The 19,818-nt window shown below is 35.0% G+C and overlaps 1 protein-coding gene across 2 annotated transcripts in view; it reads right to left on the bottom strand.

Annotated features, from left to right (window-relative positions):
- Window positions 1–3,816: 3,816 nt before the first annotated feature.
- Window positions 3,817–19,818, bottom strand: part of LOC309656400 (heat shock 70 kDa protein 14) — a 39,642-nt gene continuing 23,640 nt past the window's right edge. The window contains exons 11-14 of one of the 2 annotated variants that reach the window (XM_082452871.1): window positions 7,537–7,749; window positions 6,948–7,121; window positions 4,860–4,930; window positions 3,817–3,992 (exon numbers count right to left, since the gene is read on the bottom strand). In XM_082452871.1, the coding sequence (XP_082308997.1) occupies window positions 3,914–3,992; window positions 4,860–4,930; window positions 6,948–7,121; window positions 7,537–7,749 (537 nt within the window). In that variant the 3' untranslated portion in view covers window positions 3,817–3,913. Of the gene's footprint in view, window positions 3,993–4,859; window positions 4,931–6,947; window positions 7,122–7,536; window positions 7,750–19,818 lie in introns of those variants that run through there. The other variant, XM_082452869.1, reaches the window with a different exon arrangement.

The raw sequence follows: 19,818 nt of genomic DNA, 5'->3' as shown, positions 1-19,818 counted from the left end.
AAGTTAGGTTCTCATTAATTTCTAAGAGTGTAAAGGAGTCAAGAGACTAAAAAGTCTGGTAAATCCTGGCTATAAATGAAGAGTGAAATAAAAAGGCACTAAGAAACATACACCAGTGTCCTCAAGAAAAAAACAAAAATACAGGATTATGCCTCCATATCCCAGTTTTTTTTTCATAAAGACCACTGAAAATATATTTCTGGAGGGCTATGGAATGTCTCCTTTTCCATTTAAATAGTTTCTTCTTCAAGAGGCAGAGAAGAATAGTAGAACGGACACCAGAAAATGTGAATTTAAATGAAAAAAAAAAAAGGGCACATAATGTGCTTAGGATAGTAAGCAATCAGAAAAAATTTAAGTTTACCAAAAAAGCACCTGACTATTACTTCAAAATCCACTATTTATTTGCTGTGAGACCTTGGGAAGTTATTTAACTTCTCTGAATCTATTTCCATATCTAGAACACAGAAATAGGGAACTCCCGGCGGTCCAGTGGTTAGTACTCTGGGCTTTCACTGCCAAGGGCCTGGGGGTTCAGTCCCTGTTCAGGAACTAAGATCCCGCAAGCCACGCAGCGCAGCCAAAAACAAACAAACAAAAAAAGTAGAACATAGAAATCATACATGCCACATTACTCTCTCTATTGCAACTACTCATGTGGTAAAACCACAATTTAAAAAGGAGAAATGAATTAAAGCAAATTAACAGCAGTATTATTATAAATGTTACATGGGCACTCGCAGTTATTTTAGAAATCCTGGCATTTTCCTATAGGACTTGTTTTGTGCTCTGATACTTTTTTTCAATCTTTCTTTTTTTAATTTAAGAAAATTAATTAATTAGTTAATTAATTTTTTGGCTGCACTGGGTCTTCGTTGTTGCATGCGGGCTTTCTCTAGTTGTGGTGAGCGGGAGCTACTCTTCGTTGCGGTGTGTGGGCTTCTCATTGCGGTGGCTTCTCTTGTTGCAGAGCACGGGCTCTAGTCGCACGGGCTTCAGTAGTTGTGGCATGTGGGCTCAGCAGTTGTGGCTCATGGGCTCTAGAGCGCAGCCTCAGTAGTTGTGGTGCACAGGCTTAGTTGCTCCGCGGCATGTGGGATCTTCCCGGACCAGGGCTCGAACCCGTGTCCCCTGCATTGGCAGGTGGATTCTTAACCACTGCGCCACCATGGAAGTCCCTCAATCTTTAAAAACTCTCTGCAATGAAATATTTTGTGGCTTCCCAAAACTTTCATAGCATTACATATACTGTGAATATATTATATATTATTATATATCATATTGTATACAGGCATTTCTTTCTGTATTTATATTTGGCTCTGTCCTTTAGACAATGTCAGATATGTAAATAGGCAAAATTATAATTTGACATAACATTCTGCTGGTAAAAGCACTCAGGTTTTTAAACATATATGAGACACTGCAAAGATAATCAGCAAGTGATTGAAAAGATTATCAAGATACTCACCAAAAATATCTTAACAGTTGTTACTCTGGGTGGTAGAATATAGGATGTTTTATATTATCTTCTTTTTAAACTTTAATTTTATAATGAACATGTATAATCAGAAAAATGTTAAAGGTATTCCCACCTTAAAAAAAAAAAAAACTAGAAAATTTAATTGGCAAATCTTCCATAAATTCAGAAGAAAAAAAAGAAAACTTGTTATTTATGGATACAAGAAAACTTGGGAGTACAGTTGACTTGAGCAACACAGGTTGGAACTGTGCAGGTCCACTAACAGGCGGATTTTTTAATAAATAGGTACTACAAGAGCTCCGCAGTTGGTTAAATCTATGGACGTGGAACCACAGATATGGAGGGCTGACTGTAAAGCTATGTGTGGACTTTCAACTGCATGGAGGGTCGGCACCCCAATCCCCAAGTTGTTCAAGGATCAACTTTATATTTCACTGAACAACAGAGCACTTTTGATGACAATTTCAAATTTGATATGTTTGGGGAAAAAAAAAACGTGCAAAGATGACCAATAAAGAAGCAGTGGTATTCCTTTCTTTTTCTGCTCTATTTCTAAACAAACCATAAAACATGCAAAAGTTGTACTTACTGGCCATTGTCCTGTAGGATACAAAGATGACATTGTTATTTTTTCTTCCATGTAATTCACTTATTCAATAGACATTTACTGCACACCGACGTTCAGGGATTATTCTAGGGGCTAGGACATGATGATGCCTAAAACTTAAGAGTCTCTTGCTTTCACAGTGCTTAATAATCCAGTGGAGAAATAAGTAAATAAGCAGTCCAATAAGTAAATTATTACCTGGATATGGAAGGAAAGAGAACTCTTGAATAAATCCTTATGATATTTTATTCTATAAGTTTTGATAATCTGTTTCAGGGGTTGACAAACTTTCCTGTAAAGGGCCAGACAATAAATATTTAAAGCTCTGTGGGTTACGCAGTCTGTTGCAACCATTCAACGTTGCCATTAGAGTGGCAAACAACCACAAACAACACATACACGATTGAGTGTGGCTACGTTCTAGTAAAATTTTATTTACAAAGATAGGTGTGGGGTAGGACAGACACATTGCCAATAGTTTGCTAACCCCTGGTCTAAAGAGCTAACAATAACTACAAAATAAAATCCTACAGCACTTTTCCAAAGCATAACTGAAAGCATTTAGATGTAGCAGTTCAACTAATTCAGCTGGTATTTTCCTATTTTCTGAAAACACTTAATGGCTTATATATAATTATTTTATTTCAAAGTTTTTGTAACTTGGGAAAAGATCATAAAAGATAACTAAGTACTCAGCCTTAGTCAAAAGGATATACCTTTGAGGCTGCCTCTTTGTGGACTTAGACTCACACCTGAATTTTCCTTGTGTTTCTGTCAATAATTTGATGCAGAATAATAATAAAAAATTTAAGTTTGGTTTCTGTATCTTTAGAAATAGAAGATTACTGCCATCTAACTCCATAAAAAGCAACTATAATAATAAAGCACATCCCAAAGCTTGAAAAGGTGGAAAACAGCACAGTTTAAAAATTTTACTGAGTAAAGATATTTCTTCTCAGTCTGCTGGGAACCAAGGAGAGAAATAAATGGAAATCCTCTCTTGGTAATAAAATCTAGAGTCTGATGCGCACGGCTCACCTTCAAGCTCTCCCCTCAATACAGGCAGATTACTTGTCTTGTTTTACTAAGAGAATAATCTTTTTCCTTAGTAACCCACTGAGTATTCTCAATGCACTAGTCAACGTTTTCTGGTGAACAGAATGTGGCTAGCCCTCTCTTCAAAATAAAAAAATCTTTCAATTGCAAATGAGAAACATATCTGTTAGGGGGAAAAATCAAACTTAACATAATTGTAAAAAGAAAAAGTGCCTCCCCCCTATTTCCCTCCACAAAAGAAGCCACTGTTAAAAGGGTCTGGTGTTTAGTCTTCTATACTTTTCTCTACATATGTCACATGCATATTTATAAACAATTATTGAGTTTATGAGTTTCGTTTTTTTCTTTTAAGCAAAAATGGTACCTTACTTTGCATATGGCTCTGCAATTTTTTTTCATTTAATACCAAAGACTTTTAAATTGTTCTTAGTTATCTATTAAGAATTAACAAACGACTTCTTAAAATCAGAAGTTCCAAAGACAGAAAAAATTTTAAAATTTCTGGTAAAGTTTCCTTCAATCCACTCAAACAATTTAATTCTAAATAGCTCCATGGTAGAAAAAGTTCCTTGTATTTCTCACTAATAAAGGAAATCTTTAATGGAAAACAAAAAAAAAAGGTTGTAACACTTACCAATATACTGTAGTTAAAATAGAAACATAAATCATACAGTTCATTCAAAAAAGTATTTTAATATAAACATCATTTATAAACAAAACAAATAATGTTGATATTTTAGTTCTAAAAAATTCGTGGTTTCTCTAAAACACTAAGATGCCACCTCAATAGTGATTGCCTCACATTTTCCGGTCTCTTGATCCGTGCATGTCACGTGTAAAGATCCATCCCTAAGCAAACAAAAAATAAATAACAATTCATAAGCTCAATTTATAAAAACAGATAGTCCTTAAGAAATTACTTGAGGACTTTGAGTAAACAAGAGATCATTTTACTTTTTGAAAGAAGAGTATTAAGAGATAAAGAAGAGACACAACTTTATGTCTTTACATTTAGAACCGAATGCCACAATTAGGTAGTTGTTCTTAAAAATTTCCTCCTAGATCACTGTGATGAAAGTTGTATTCCTTGAGAACCCATGATGATAAATACCTTAAGTTGAAAACTTTATGCAAGTTCAAGAAGTATCAAGCTGTTTTCAAGCCCAGGCCATGGCAGACCTACCCTAATGAATTCTACGTTTTGGCTAATTATGGTTTATGGAATGAATTGTCCTTAATGTTAATTTGGAACTGATTTACTTGTAACACACAGTATTACGGATGGACTGCTGTTAAGGAAATGATAATAGCTGGATTTAATTAGTAATTTATTTCTTACAGATTTCCTGTTGCAATACTGAAATAAACTTACCCTTTCATAGGACAAAATATCAATTATGTAAATCTCAGAAAATTATATTTAAAGTTGATGAAAATTATATTTCAAACTTGCATGGACCAGTTTTTTAGGTTGACTACACCCATAATAATCAAAGAGTTCATAAAAAATTCAGAATGCAAATGACCTGAGATATACTTTTCTTTGTAAATATAGTAATTTTACAGGGCAAAAATTTAAGTTACTGATAAGATCTTTATAAGTTTTTAATAAATGATTTTCCCAGAATGACAACAGGTTAAGAATCAATAAACTAATAAAAAAGGTCAAGTCTCAAAGCGAATTTTCTTAACATCAGAAGTAGTTTAATTTTTTACCTTTTCATAGTAAGAACAGCTAATATGTCACGTAATCCATTTTCTTTTTTATCTAAATCCTGGAGTACAACCTGTTTAGGCAAAAATAATACAAAGATGATTTAGTACTTTGACATATTAATAAACTGATGCATCAATTATTCCAATGGACTAAATCTTACTCATTACTGAAATGAACCTTTTAAAACAGGGCCGTTTTCAATTCTCCTACCATTTATCATAATTTGGAAAATAGAATTAAGCTTTCTTAACTGACATGTCTCCTCTAAAAAGAGGGCATGTAAGATAACTAATAAATTTGTCCCTCTTAAATGTCATGTCCTAGATTAAGATGATTATTTATATGAAGTACTGTTTGTCTCAGTAAATAAAGACTAAAAAAAAAAGAAAGAAAGAAAACAAAATAAAGACTGCTTTTCTTTTGGGTAACTGCACCATTACAGTAACATGTAAATTACATTTTGGTAAGCCTTTTATATATATTTAAAAAAATTCAAATATTTTAAATGCACTTGGAAAACCTATTTAAAAGAAATACATGTCAAATTCTTTTGTGCAGCTAAGACTAGATTTGTAAGTAAGAGATACTAATGAATTTACTATAAAATTCCTTGGTTTCCTAAAGAAAGGTATACCAATAGACCAAGTTTGAAAGTGACTTTTCAGATTTTGCCAAAATCAAGTTTTATGACCTTAGGTAAGTACTAAGTCTACTCATTTGTAAAATGAGGAGGTTAGAACAGATGGAATCTCTAGAAGATTCTCTTCCAAATACAGTATTATGTGACTAATTTTTCTCTTTCCAGCATCTGTAAGTTAGGATGTAGTGACAGTAGCTGTAGCGTCTCAAGAGTAGTATGTGGAGAGGAAAGGTAAGAAATGTACCAGAGAGGAATACTAAGGCTTCCACCTGAGTTTAGAAATCTGGTGCACAGGAAAATGCTTTTATAGTGATATACCACAGAAACATCTGGCGGAGCTTTGAAACCTTTACTAGTTGAAAGGGCCCTTCTCCAGTAGATCCTAAGATGTTAAGTCTGAGGTGGAGCCCAGACATATTATGTGTGTGTGTTTTCATTATTCTTTTGTTGAAATTAGAAAACAGATATAAAGTTAAGATACTATATATTCTCTTTTGTTACCTACATTTGTTTTATTTTTACTGTAAAAGTAATTAATGCTCATGTTCTGTGCTGTTTGTAAAAAATTCAGTATAAAGTGTTAAAAAGTAAAAAAACCTTCTTTGTACCTTCACATCTGCCCACTGTTAAGTTTCCTCAATACAGTTCAAATACCTATAGTTACTTTCTGTATCCACGTGTGGATATCTAAACACACACACCTACCCAAACACCACCTCCTTCACACACACCCACGCTCTCAATCGTTTTACTTAAACACAATGGTACCATGCTGTAAATTACAGTTCTGCAGCCCTTGTGTGCGTGCTTTAATGAAACTATATTTCTTGGGCATGTTTCTAAGCAAATAACATGGCTCCACCTCATTCTTTTTAAATGATGTGGAGGACCGTATCCTCTGATATATGCATGTGGTATTTGAAAAAACAAACTTATCCTATGTCAGAGGCAGCATGGTATAATGGCAAGAGCATGGGCCCAGGAGTAAAAACAACCTGAGGCTAAATCTCAGCTCAGTCAAGAAAATAACAAGGTATTTACTACCATGAGCCTGTTTCTTAACCATCTATAAAATACACATAATAATGTCTATCTCACAGCATTTTGAGATTATGTTTGTAAATTGCCTCGTACAGCACACCTGGCATTTAGCAAACAAAGAAATGCCATTTCCCCTGCCACTGACCTCATTACCAAGGAGGGTTAAGAGCACAAAGAGAAGCAGCAGAAATACAATTGTACTTTATTTTCCTCTAACTCCCTCAAATTGAAATTGCCTATTTCTTCTCTCTTTCAAAAATAAATAAGTACAAGTAATCCATTCATAAAAATGTGTTAAATGTCCTATATGCATATTATATTAATTGATATTAAACTGAGTCTAATCCAGAAGGAAAAGCTAAACAGTTTCAAGTGATTAATTCATAGTCCAATCTGATGTAGTCACCTGTGCAAACTTGTTTTCCTCTTTTGCAGAGTTTTTCCCCTCAGACTCATAGAGTTCAAGACACACTGAGGATATACTTCCAGGAGCCTGTAATGTGTGTTGTCTTCGAGCTGGCAAAGGAGTCCCTGACGGAAATAGTACTTTGAAACTGTTGGCTCCTGATTCATCGACTCCCTAATAAGCAGGAAAATAATATGCACATCCTTTGATAGCATTACAATTATAAAAAATCACTCCTATTATAAATTAATATATATTCCTTGTTGATAATCTGGAAACTACACAGCGGCAAAGGGAAGACAATAGAAATGATCCTTAATCCTGACCCACTTTATTTAAAAATAAATTGAAACATACACCTCTCTACTTGTATCAGAATCTTAAGCTTAAAAACACAGTTAATTAAGAAATTAACATATTAGATTATTACTAACTAAAAGAATATCAGAAAGTCATTAAAAGTAAATTTATAACTTGAAATTTAAAATTTTTACCAGTACACAAAGTTTTATTTTAAAAACAGTACATATGTAAACCTGTGGCAATAAATTTATACTACTATGGAAAAGTAAAGAAAAGCTCAACATACCTTAACTAAAATATCTTTGGCTGAACACTCTATCTTAAGAGTGTCCTCCACTAAAAGGTTTTCTTTCCCAATAAGGATTCCTGCTTCCATAGCTGCACCAATAGGGATAACTTCATCAGGAGGGATAGAATTGAGAAGCTCAACAGTTGGGAAAAGATCTCTAATCATCTGCTGTAGCCTTGGGATTCGAGAAGACCCTCCACAAAGGACAACCTAGAAAATAAAAATAATTTTCAGTTTTTTACTTTTAGAACAATGATTGTTTCTCAAAATTAAGTGTAACAGGACGAGTCAGCTTCATCACATGAAAAGGTAAAATATAAGAAGCCCTACTTTAACATATTATTTTATGTTATACTTACCATATAGATATATACATATAAATATATATTTAATACATTATAAATATTTAATGTACTGTTTACCCATAGCAACAAAGTTTAAAATGAGGAGATCTCACCACATATTAGAAAATATAATGTAATAACATATATGTGGCTCATGAGGAATACTGGGCACATGAGGCTTAACCATAAATACTCATTTGTATAGGAAATATTGTACTTAATATTTTGTACTGTTCAAGCATTATCTAAAAGAAGTGTTTACATAAATCACAGCATTTCTGTGACAAAATAAACAGTGGCAATCTCTCTATGTGAAAACTATGCCATAGATTTTGTCTTCACTGTGGAATAATAATTTTCTTGAGGAACAAGATGTTTTTTATACAACTACGTTTTAAGCTCTAGGTACCACTTGATTAAATATGCACAAAAACTCCATATATAATTGTCCCTTTATGAGCCTGCCCACACATCTAGTGCCCCAACTTTTATAGCTTCCACCCAAAGGATGGGCCCCCAGATCTCTAGCTCTGAGAGCCAACAGGGCTTGCATTCATGAGTCCCATAGGACGACAGCAAACAGAGAAGCAGTTTTTAAACGGGCAAAGGAGCAACTCCTGCCCTGTGGCTATACACCCTGGCTCAGCACAGAGGGAGAAGGCAAGCATGCCCATCTCCCAGCTTCTCCCTGGAAGGGTGTGACTGCACGCTTTCCCAGCTGCTGCTGCCTGAGGGTCCAGTTTCTAATTAGCCTGTATCTAGGTGCTGCCTTTGATCTTCCTCTTTTTTTAATCATCATCACTCATGATGGTCTTGGCACACCCTCAAATACTGAGAGCCACTAAGAACACAAATGGCAGCTTAGACGGGCACAAAATTTTGAGAAGCTACCAGGAACTCAGGTAGGGCTGACTGACAAGGTTCATCTCCTACACAAGACCAGTCTGTCAAAACTGGAAGAGGTAGCAGTTTTTTGTTTTTTGTTTTTTTGAGGTAGCAGTTTTATGTAAAGCCCAGAAACCAACACAGAGAGTCTAGGAAAATGCAGATACAGAAAAATATGTTCCAAACAAAATAACAAGATAAATTTCCAGAAACTGATCTTAATGAAACAAAGATAAGTGATTTACTTGATATAGAGTTAAAAACAACAGTAATAAAGATGTTCAATGAAGTCAGGAGAGTAATGCATGAACAAAGTATGAATTTCAACAAAGAGATAGAAAATATAAAGTACCAAAGAGAAATCATAGAGCTGACAAATACAATAACTGAACTTAAAAACTCAAGAGAGGGTTTCAACAGCACACTAAATAAAGTGAAAGAAAGGGTCAGTGAATTTGAAGACAGGGCAGAGGAATTTATTCAGAGGAGCAAAAAGGAAAAAGAATGAAGGTGCATTCAGGAACTTACAGAACACCAGTAAGTGGACCAATATATGCAATATAAGGGTCTCAGAAGGAGAAGTGGGGGAGGGGGGGGTGGCCAGAAAACTTACTCAAAGAAATTACGGCTGAAAACTTCCCTAATCTGGGAAAAGAAACAGCCAGATCCAGTAAGCCCAAAAAGTACCAAATAAGATGAATCTAAAGTGACCCACACTGAGACACATCATAATTAAATTGCCAAAAGTGAAAGACAGAAAGTCTTAAAAGCAGCAAGAGAAAAGCAACTTGTTAGATACAAGGGAACACCCTTAAAAACTATAAGTGGGTCTTGCAACAGAAATCTTGTAAGACAGAAGGGAGATATTCAAAGTGCCATAAGAAAAAACCATCAGCCAAGAATACCCAATTCAGCAAAGCTGCTCTCCAAAACTGAAGGAGAGATGAGTGTTTTCACACAAACAAAAGCTGAAGGAGTTCACCACTACTAGACTGGTCTGACAGAAGATGTCAAATGGAGTTGTTCGAGTTTAAACAAAATGCTAATTAACAACATGAAAACATATAAAAGTATAAAACTCACTGGTAAAGATAAATATAGTTAGATTCAGAATACTCCAATATTGTAATAGTAGTGGGTAAATCACTTATAACCTTAGTACAAAGGTTAAAAGACAAAGGCATTAAAAATAACTGTAATTACAATAACTTGTTAATGGATACACAAAAGATGTAAACTGTGACATCAAAAACATAAAATGTGGGGAGAAGGAGTGTAAAAATGTAGAGCTTTTGTATGCGTTTCAAGTTAAGTTGTTGTCAGCTTAAAATAGGCTATTTTAACTGTATAAGATGTTTTATATAAGCCTCATGGTAACCACAAAACAAAAATCTGTAGTAGACACACAAAAGGTAAAGAGAAAAGAATTAAAGCAAACCACTATAGAAAGTCATCAAATCATGAAAGAAGAGGACAGGAAAGAAAGAAATGAACTACAAAACAGACAGAAAATGATTAACAAAATGGCAGTAGTAAAGTCATATCTATCAAAAATTACTTTAAATTACTTTCTATACACTACAAATTATTGGATGAAGAAATTAAGAAGACAATCCCATTTACAGTACTATCAAAAAGAATAAAATACTTAAATAAATTTAACCCAGAACGTGAAATATCTGTACCCTGAAAACTGCAAGACTTTGATGAAAGAAACTGAAGACACAAATACATAGAAAGATATTCCGGCTTTATGGATTGGAAGAATTAATATTGCCAAAATGTCCTTACTACCCCAAATATTCAATGTAATCCCTATCAAATTTCCAATGGCATTTTTCATAGAAATAGAAAAAACAATCCTGAAATTTGTGTGGAACCACAAGAGACCCCAAATAGCCAAAACAATCTTGAGAAAGAAGAGCAAAGCTGGAGGCATCACACTTCCTGATTTCAAACTATATTACAAGCTGTAGTAATCAAAACAGTATGGTATTTGCATAAAACAAGTCAAATAGATCAATGGAACAGAACAGAGAGCCCAGAAATAAACCCACACATATACAGTCAATTAATTTTCAATAAAGGAGCCAAGAATATACAAGAAAGAAAGAAGAGTCTCCTTAATAAATGGGGTGGGGAAAACTGGATATCTACATGCAAAAGAATGAAACTGGACCACTGTCTTACACCACACATAAAAATCAACTCAAAGTGGATTAAAGACTTGGAGTAAAACCTAAAACGAAAAAACTCCTAGAAGAAAACATAAGGGGTAAGCTCCTTGACAATGGTCTTGGCAATGCTTTTTGGATTTGACACCCAAAGCAAAGGAAAGCAGAAAACAAACAAGTGGGACTTATCAAACTAAAAAGCATGCACAGCAAAGGAAACCATCAACAAAATGAAATGGCAACATATTGAATGAGAGAAAATATTTGTAAATCATATATCTAAAAAGGGGTGAAGAGCAGAAGCAAGAAAAACTACAATCCTGCAGCCTGTGGACCAAAAACCACAGTTAGAGAAAGATAGACAAGATGAAAAGGCAGAGGGCTATGTACCAGATGAAGGAACAAGAAAAAACCCCAGAAAAACAACTAAATGAAGTGGAGATAGGCAACCTTCCAGAAAAAGAATTCAGAATAATGATAGTGAAGATGATCCAGGACCTCGGAATAAGAATGGAGGCAAAGATTGAGAAAATGCAAGAAATGATTAACAAAGACCTAGAAGAATTAAAGAACAAACAAACAGAGATGACCAATACAATAACTGAAATGAAAACTACACTAGAAGGAATCAATAGCAGAATAACTGAGGCAGAAGAACAGATAAGTGACCTGGAAGACAGAATGGTGGAATTCACTGCTGCGGAACAGACTGAAGAAAAAAGAATGAAAAGAAATGAAGACAGCCTAAGAGACCTCTGGGACAACATTAAACGCAACAACATTCGCATTATAGGGGTCCCAGAAGGAGAAGAGAGAGAGAAGGGACCAGAGAAAATATTTGAAGAGATTATAGTCGAAAACTTCCCTAACATGGGAAAGGAAATAGCCACCCAAGTCCAGGAAGCACAGAGAGTCCCATACAGGATAAACCCAAGGAGAAACACGCCGAGACACATAGTAATCAAAGTGGCAAAAATTAAAGACAAAGAAAAATTATTGAAAGCAGCAAGGGAAAAACGACAAATAACATACAAGGGAACTCCCATAAGGTTAACAGCTGATTTCTCAGCAGAAACTCTACAAGCCAGAAGGGAGTGGCATGATATACTTAAAGTGATGAAAGGGAAGAACCTACAACCAAGATTACTCTACCCGGCAAGGATCTCATTTAGATTTGATGGAGAAATCAAAAGCTTTAGAGACAAGCAAAAGCTAAGAGAATTCAGCACCACCAAACCAGCTCTACAACAAATGCTAAAGGAACTTCTCTAAGTGGGAAACACAAGAGAAGAAAAGGACCTACAAAAACAAACCCAAAACAATTAAGAAAATGGTCATAGGAACATACATATCGATAATTACCTTAAACGTGAATGGATTAAATGCCCCAACCAAAAGACATAGACTGGCTGAATGGATACAAAAACAAGACCCATATATATGCTGTCTACAAGAGACCCACTTTAGACCTAGGGACACATACAGACTGAAAGTGAGGGGATGGAAAAAGATATTCCATGCAAATGGAAATCAAAAGAAAGCTGGAGTAGCTATACTCATATCAGATAAAATAGACTTTAAAATAAAGAAGGTTACAAGAGACAAGGAAGGACACTACATAATGATCCAGGGATCAATCCAAGAAGAAGATATAACAATTATAAATATATATGCACCCAACATAGGAGCACCTCAATACATAAGGCAACTGCTAACAGCTATAAAAGAGGGAATTGACAGTAACACAATCATAGTGGGGGACTTTAACACCTCACTTACACCAATGGACAGATCATCCAAAATGAAAATAAATAAGGAAACAGAAGCTTTAAATGACAGAATAGACCAGATAGATTTAATTGATATATATAGGACATTCCATCCAAAAACAGCAGATTACACGTTCTTCTCAAGTGCGCACGGAACATTCTCCAGGACAGATCACATCTTGGGTCACAAATCAAGCCTCAGTAAATTTAAGAAAATTGAAATCATATCAAGCATCTTTTCTGACCACAACGCTATGAGATTAGAAATGAATTACAGGGAAAAAAACGTAAAAAAGACAAACACATGGAGGCTAAACAGTACGTTACTAAATAACCAAGAGGTCACTGAAGAAATCAAAGAGGAAATCAAAAAATACCTAGAGACAAATGACAAAGAAAACACGACGACCCAAAGCCTATGGGATGCAGCAAAAGCAGTTGTAAGAGGGAAGTTTATAGCTATACAAGCCTACCTAAAGAAACAAGAAAAATCTCAAGTAAACAATCTAACCTTACACCTAAAGAAACTAGAGAAAGAAGAACAAACAAAACCCAAAGTTAGCAGAAGGAAAGAAATCATAAAGATCAGAGCAGAAATAAATGAAATAGAAACAAAGAAAACAATAGCAAAGATCAATAAAACTAAAAGTTGGTTCTTTGAGAAGATAAACAAAATTGATAAGCCATTAGCCAGACTCACCAAGAAAAATAGGGAGAGGACTCAAATCAATAAAATTAGAAATGAAAAAGGACAAGTTACAACAGACACTGCAGAAATACAGAGCATCCTAAGAGACTACTACAAGCAACTTTATGCCAATAAAATGGACAACCTGGAAGAAATGGACAAATTCTTAGAAAGGTATAACCTTCCAAGACTGAACCAGGAAGAAACAGAAAATATGAACAGACCAATCACAAGTAATGAAATTGAAACTGTGATTAAAAATCTTCCAACAAACAAAAGTCCAGGACCAGATGGCTTCACAGGTGAATTCTATCAAACATTTAGAGAAGAGCTAACACCTATCCTTCTCAAACTCTTCCAAAAAATTGCAGAGGAAGGAACACTCCCAAACTCATTCTATGAGACCACCATCACCCTGATACCAAAACCAGACAAAGACACTACAAAAAAAGAAAATTACAGACCAATATCACTGATGAATATAGATGCAAAAATCCTCAACAAAATACTAGCAAACAGAATCCAACAACACATTAAAAGGATCATACACCACGATCAAGTGGGATTTATCCCAGGGATGCAAGGATTCTTCAATATACGCAAATCAATCAATGTGATACACCATATTAACAAATTGAAGAATAAAAACCATATGATCATCTCAATAGATGCAGAAAAAGCTTTTGACAAAATTCAACACCCATTTCTGATAAAAACTCTCCAGAAAGTGGGCATAGAGGGAACCTACCTCAACATAATAAAGGCCATATATGACAAACCCACAGCAAACATCATTCTCAATGGTGAAAAACTGAAAGCATTTCCTCTAAGATCAGGAACGAGACAAGGATGTCCACTCTCACCACTATTATTCAACATAGTTCTGGAAGTCCTAGCCACAGCAATCAGAGAAGAAAAAGAAATAAAAGGAATACAAATTGGAAAAGAAGAAGTAAAACTGTCACTGTTTGCGGATGACATGATACTATACATAGAGAATCCTAAAACTGCCACCAGAAAACTGCTAGAGCTAATTAATGAATATGGTAACGTTGCAGGATACAAAATGAATGCACAGAAATCTCTTGCATTCCTATACACTAATGATGAAAAATCTGAAAGAGAAATTATGGAAACACTCCCATTTACCACTGCAACAAAAAGAATAAAATACCTAGGAATAAACCTACCTAGGGAGACAAAAGACTTGTATGCAGAAAACTATAAGACACTGATGAAAGAAATTAAAGATGATACCAACAGATGGAGAGATATACCATGTTCTTGGATTGGAAGAATCAACATTGTGAAAATGAGTATACTACCCAAAGCAATCTACAGATTCAATGCAATCCCTATCAAATTACCAATGGCATTTTTTACGGAGCTAGAACAAATCATCTTAAAATTTGTATGGAGACACAAAAGACCCCGAATAGCCAAAGCAGTCTTGAGGGAAAAAAATGGAGCTGGAGGAATCAGACTCCCTGACTTCAGACTATACTACAAAGCTACAGTAATCAAGACAATATGGTACTGGCACAAAAACAGAAACATAGATCAATGGAACAAGACAGAAAGCCCAGAGATTAACCCACGCACCTATGGTCAACTAATCTATGACAAAGGAGGAAAAGATATACAATGGAGAAAAGACAGTCTCTTCAATAAGTGGTGCTGGGAAAACTGGACAGCTACATGTAAAAGAATGAAATTAGAATACTCCCTAACACCATACACAAAAATAAACTCAAAATGGATTAGAGACCTAAATATAAGACTGGACACTATAAAACTCTTAGAGGAAAACATAGGAAGAACACTCTTTTACATATATCACAGCAAGATCTTTTTTGATCCACCTCCTAGAGTAATGGAAATAAAAATAAAAATAAACAAATGGGACCTAATGAAACTTCAAAGCTTTTGCACAGCAAAGGAAACCATAAACAAGACGAAAAGACAACCCTCGGAATGGGAGAAAATATTTGCAAACGAATCAACGGACAAAGGATTAATCTCCAAAATATATAAACAGCTCATTCAGCTCAACATTAAAGAAAACAAACACCCCAATCCAAAAATGGGCAGAAGACCTAAATAGACATTTCTCCAAAGAAGACATACAGATGGCCACGAAGCACATGAAAAGATGCTCAACATCACTAATTATTAGAGAAATGCAAATCAAAACTACAATGAGGTATCACCTCACTCCTGTTAGAATGGGCATCATCAGAAAGTCTACAAACAGCAAATGCTGGAGAGGGTGTGGAGAAAAGGGAACCCTCTTGCACTGTTGGTGGGAATGTAAATTGATACAGCCACTATGGAGAACAATAAGGAGGTTCCTTAAAAAACTAAAAATAGAATTACCATATGACCCAGCAATCCCACTACTGGGCATATACCCAGAGAAAACCGTAATTCAAAAAGACACATGCACCCGAATGTTCATTGCAGCACTATTTACAATAGCCAGGTCATGGAAGCAACCTAAATGCCCATCAACAGATGAATGGATAAAGAAGATGTGGTTCATATATACAATGGAATATTACTCAGCCATAAAAAGGAACGAAATTGAGTCATTTGTTGAGAAGTGGATGGATCTAGAGACTGTCATACAGAGTGAAGTAAGTCAGAAAGAGAAAAACAAATATCGTATATTAATGCATGTATGTGGAACCTAGAAAAATGGTACAGATGAGCCGGTTTGCAGGGCAGAAGTTGAGACACAGATGTAGAGAATGGACATATGGACACCAAGGGGGGAAAACTGCGGTGGGGTGGGGATGGTGGTGTGCTGAATTGGGGGATTGGGATTGACATGTATACACTGATGTGTATAAAAGTGATGCCTAATAAGAACCTGCAGTATAAAAAACAAACAAACAAACAAACAAAAAAAGGGGTGAATATCCGAAATACACAAGAATCTCATTAACTCAATAGCAAAAAAACCAAATAACACAATTTAAAAATGAGCAAGGGACCTGAATAGAACATTTTTCCAAAGAAGACTTACAAGTAGCCGAAGGTACCTGAAAGGGTGCGCAACATCACTAATCATTAGGGAAATGGAAATAAAGATCACAATGAGACATCACCTCATTCCTGTTAGGACGTCTATTACTAAAAAGACAAGAGATAACAAATACTGGTGAAGATGGAGAGAAAGGAGAACAGTTATACACTGTTGGGAATGTAAACTGGTATAGCCACTATGGAAAACAGTATGGAAACTCGTCATGAAATTAAAAGTAGAATTACCTTATGATCCAGCAATCCCACTTCTGAGTATATACACAAAGGAAACAAAATCACTATCTCATAGAGATATCTGTACTCTCATGTTCACTGCAGCGTTATTCACAATAGCCAAGGTATTTGGAAACATACTATGGAAAGATAAGTGTGTGTCAGTGGATGAATGGATAAAGAAGATGTGGTACAGATATACAATGCAATATTATTCAGTTTAAAGAAGGAAGTCCTGCCATTTGTAACAACATGAAAGAACCTGGAGGGCATTACGCTAAGTGAAATGAACCAGACAGAGAGACAAAAACTGCATGGTATCACTTATACGTGGAGTCTAAATTAAAACAAAACAAACAAAACAACTCATAGAAACAGAAAGCAGAAAAATGGTTGGGGTTGAGGGGGTGGGGAAAATAGGGAGGGATGGTAAAAGGGTACATACAAACTTTTAGTTATAAGATGAATAAGGTCTGAGGAGCTAATGTATAACATGGTGATTACAGTTGATAATATTGTGTAGTATATTTGAGATCTGCTAAGAGAGTACAACTCAAGTGTTTTCACCTCCTGCAGAAAAGGTTAATATATAAGGTGATAGATGTGTTAATTAACTTGATGGTAATAATCCCTGCACAATACATATACTAAATCTCATGTTGTATACTTTAAATACCTTACAATTTTATTTATCAATTATACCTCAATAAAGCTGAATAAAATTGCTCCTTTCTAAATATTTTAATTTCCTCCTTAATTAATATGTTTAACACTTGTAACTCCATGGGTATGCAGAATATTGAATATGTTCTCTCAAGGAGGGAAATCATCAATAATCACTACTTATTTCAGTCTATATATGGATGTTCTCAAAGCTCCATGTGGTGGAGAAGATGAGCAACTGATGAAAATGAGGCCCCGCTCACATCAGCCGTGAAACGAGGAGGGAGACCACATTCCTCCGCAGGTAAGGGCATGAGGAACATCAACTCAGGGCTACAAAGAATAAAGAAAAGGAGGTTTGCCTCAGCAGAGTTCCCCCAAAAGTCTGCTTTGGAGGTAAGTTAAAAGGAAAGTCTTCTCTAAAATGTCTGATCCCACGTAAATACCATGAGAATAAAAATGGAGGTTACGCCTTTTCACGAACTTCTTATAGTCAACATCAAAATGCTTTATAAATAAGCAATAAGTGGTGCTGTGTTAAAACAAAAAACAAAAAAAAAAACCCTGGAAAATCTTGTTTTTTGGTATTCTCATTTAAAGGGTAAAAAAGTACTAATAGTGTGTCATTATTAATGCTGACAGTAACCAGAAAATTTTAATTTTAATAAATTCTTTAAACATTTACTCTTTAGTCTGAGATTTCTTTTGCAAACTTAAAGAGGAAAATTGAAAATATTATAGATTATTCTGAAAATAAAGAAAATAATAAAATGTATCAGAGCCTGTGGAATAAAACCAAGCTGCTAATGAGTAAAATGGTAGTTAATTTTTTGGTTAGGGAAAAAATGAAATAAATTAATTAATGTTCAATATAAACATTTATAAAAATAATGAAAGTATCCTGGAGAGACTGGAAGAAATAAAGTGCAAACCAGAAAGAAAACAATTAGAAAAGAGAAATATATCACCTGAAAAAAAAAATCTAAGAAAGTTTTGTGGGGTTGTAGTGCCAGGAGTTGGAGCAAAAAAAATAAAACAAATATCTACAAAACCTAGGGAAGGAAAAAAATAGATAAACTCAGAAAGAAAAAGATGAATAAATAAAAAGAGAGAAAAACCGGCCAGTTTTAATTTAAATAACTTCTTTATACTTTAAAATTTTAATATCAAAAGCTATGTAAAATTAAAAATTACAAGAACATTATGCAAAGTTGTATGTTAAAAGTTTAAGATCAGTATGCAATAGGTCTATAAAATACTTTAATTCAAAATTGAAGCAATAAAAAGAAATTATGAAAGTTATAAATATACTTCAAAAATTAGTTTCAGACAAAATGTGTTTATAGGCAAATTCTTTAGAAGTCTTGAGGAACAGAGAATATTTATGCATTATGCACTAATCTGGAATACTTAAAGAGATGAAAACGTATTAAATTCCATTTTATAAGCACCTGATAGCCCAGGAACAAAACAGTAAAAACAAACAGCAATAAAACAACACGTTCTGGAGTAGCGGTTGCCAAGTAGCAACTTGCAAATTCTATCAGGCAAGCTGTATTTTCTCTCTTCACATAGTGTTTTCAAAAGTTCTGCATTAGATACTAACATTTAAACATTAAAACGTCTGACGGTAAGTCCCAGTTTTGAGAGTCTGTTAAAAGGTCCAAGGCTCCAACAGCACCGGCCTGCATCACTGGACGGCAGTGACTGGTGCAGATCAGCAGCTGCCCCTTCTCGGCTAGAACAGCTCCTGGTGCACGTGGCCAGCCCACCACCAACTGCCGTGGCCCTCCCACCAGCTACTGGTCACTTGCCACTTACAATCGTATTTGTGCTCTTACTTTTCTTACAGCAAAGAGTTCAATGGGAAACTCTTTACTCTCTAAACCCAGTTTTCAAACTAGTAGGAGAATGCAAGAAAGATCAACAGGACTGTGTGTTTCAAGAAAAATGGTTAGGGGACATACTTCTTTTTGGAAGAATGGTATGGTACAGCGAGTCTACTGTACTACATGGCATCTGGGCAGCTTAATTGTGGTGTAGGGCCTAAGATACACATACTGTATTTTTATGTGCGGAAAGAAACTGACCTTCTTTCATTTCATCTTTGGGAAAGATCCCAGCATCAGTGCATCGGATACGATGGAGCCAACGACGTGCTTATGACTGACACTGAATTCCATATAAACACTACTGATACTTTGGTCCCCGTAAAGGATTTGATTTGCTTATTCCTAGAGAAATGGGTATTTTGGAAAACTCACAAGGCAAGGGATTTGGCACACTTTCTTATGTTGAACTTTATTTACAGATATGAAAGTGATAACTTAAAATCATATTCCCACATCGTGGAATTGAAGACTGACTTGAGAATTCTACAGCTATCTTTGGAGTAGTCATGCGAACCTATTTTGTGAGTAGATATTTTTCATGACGAAATGAAATGAGCATGGACCCTCTCTCACACTCTGCCTTGGGTTATGAAGAAAAGGAAG

This window comes from Balaenoptera physalus (genome assembly GCF_965194825.1).
Source record: "Balaenoptera physalus genome assembly, chromosome: 2".
Lineage (NCBI taxonomy): Eukaryota > Metazoa > Chordata > Mammalia > Artiodactyla > Balaenopteridae > Balaenoptera > Balaenoptera physalus.
The sequence above is the reverse complement of the archived record's forward strand: the minus strand, read 5'-3'. Positions and strand labels throughout refer to the sequence as shown.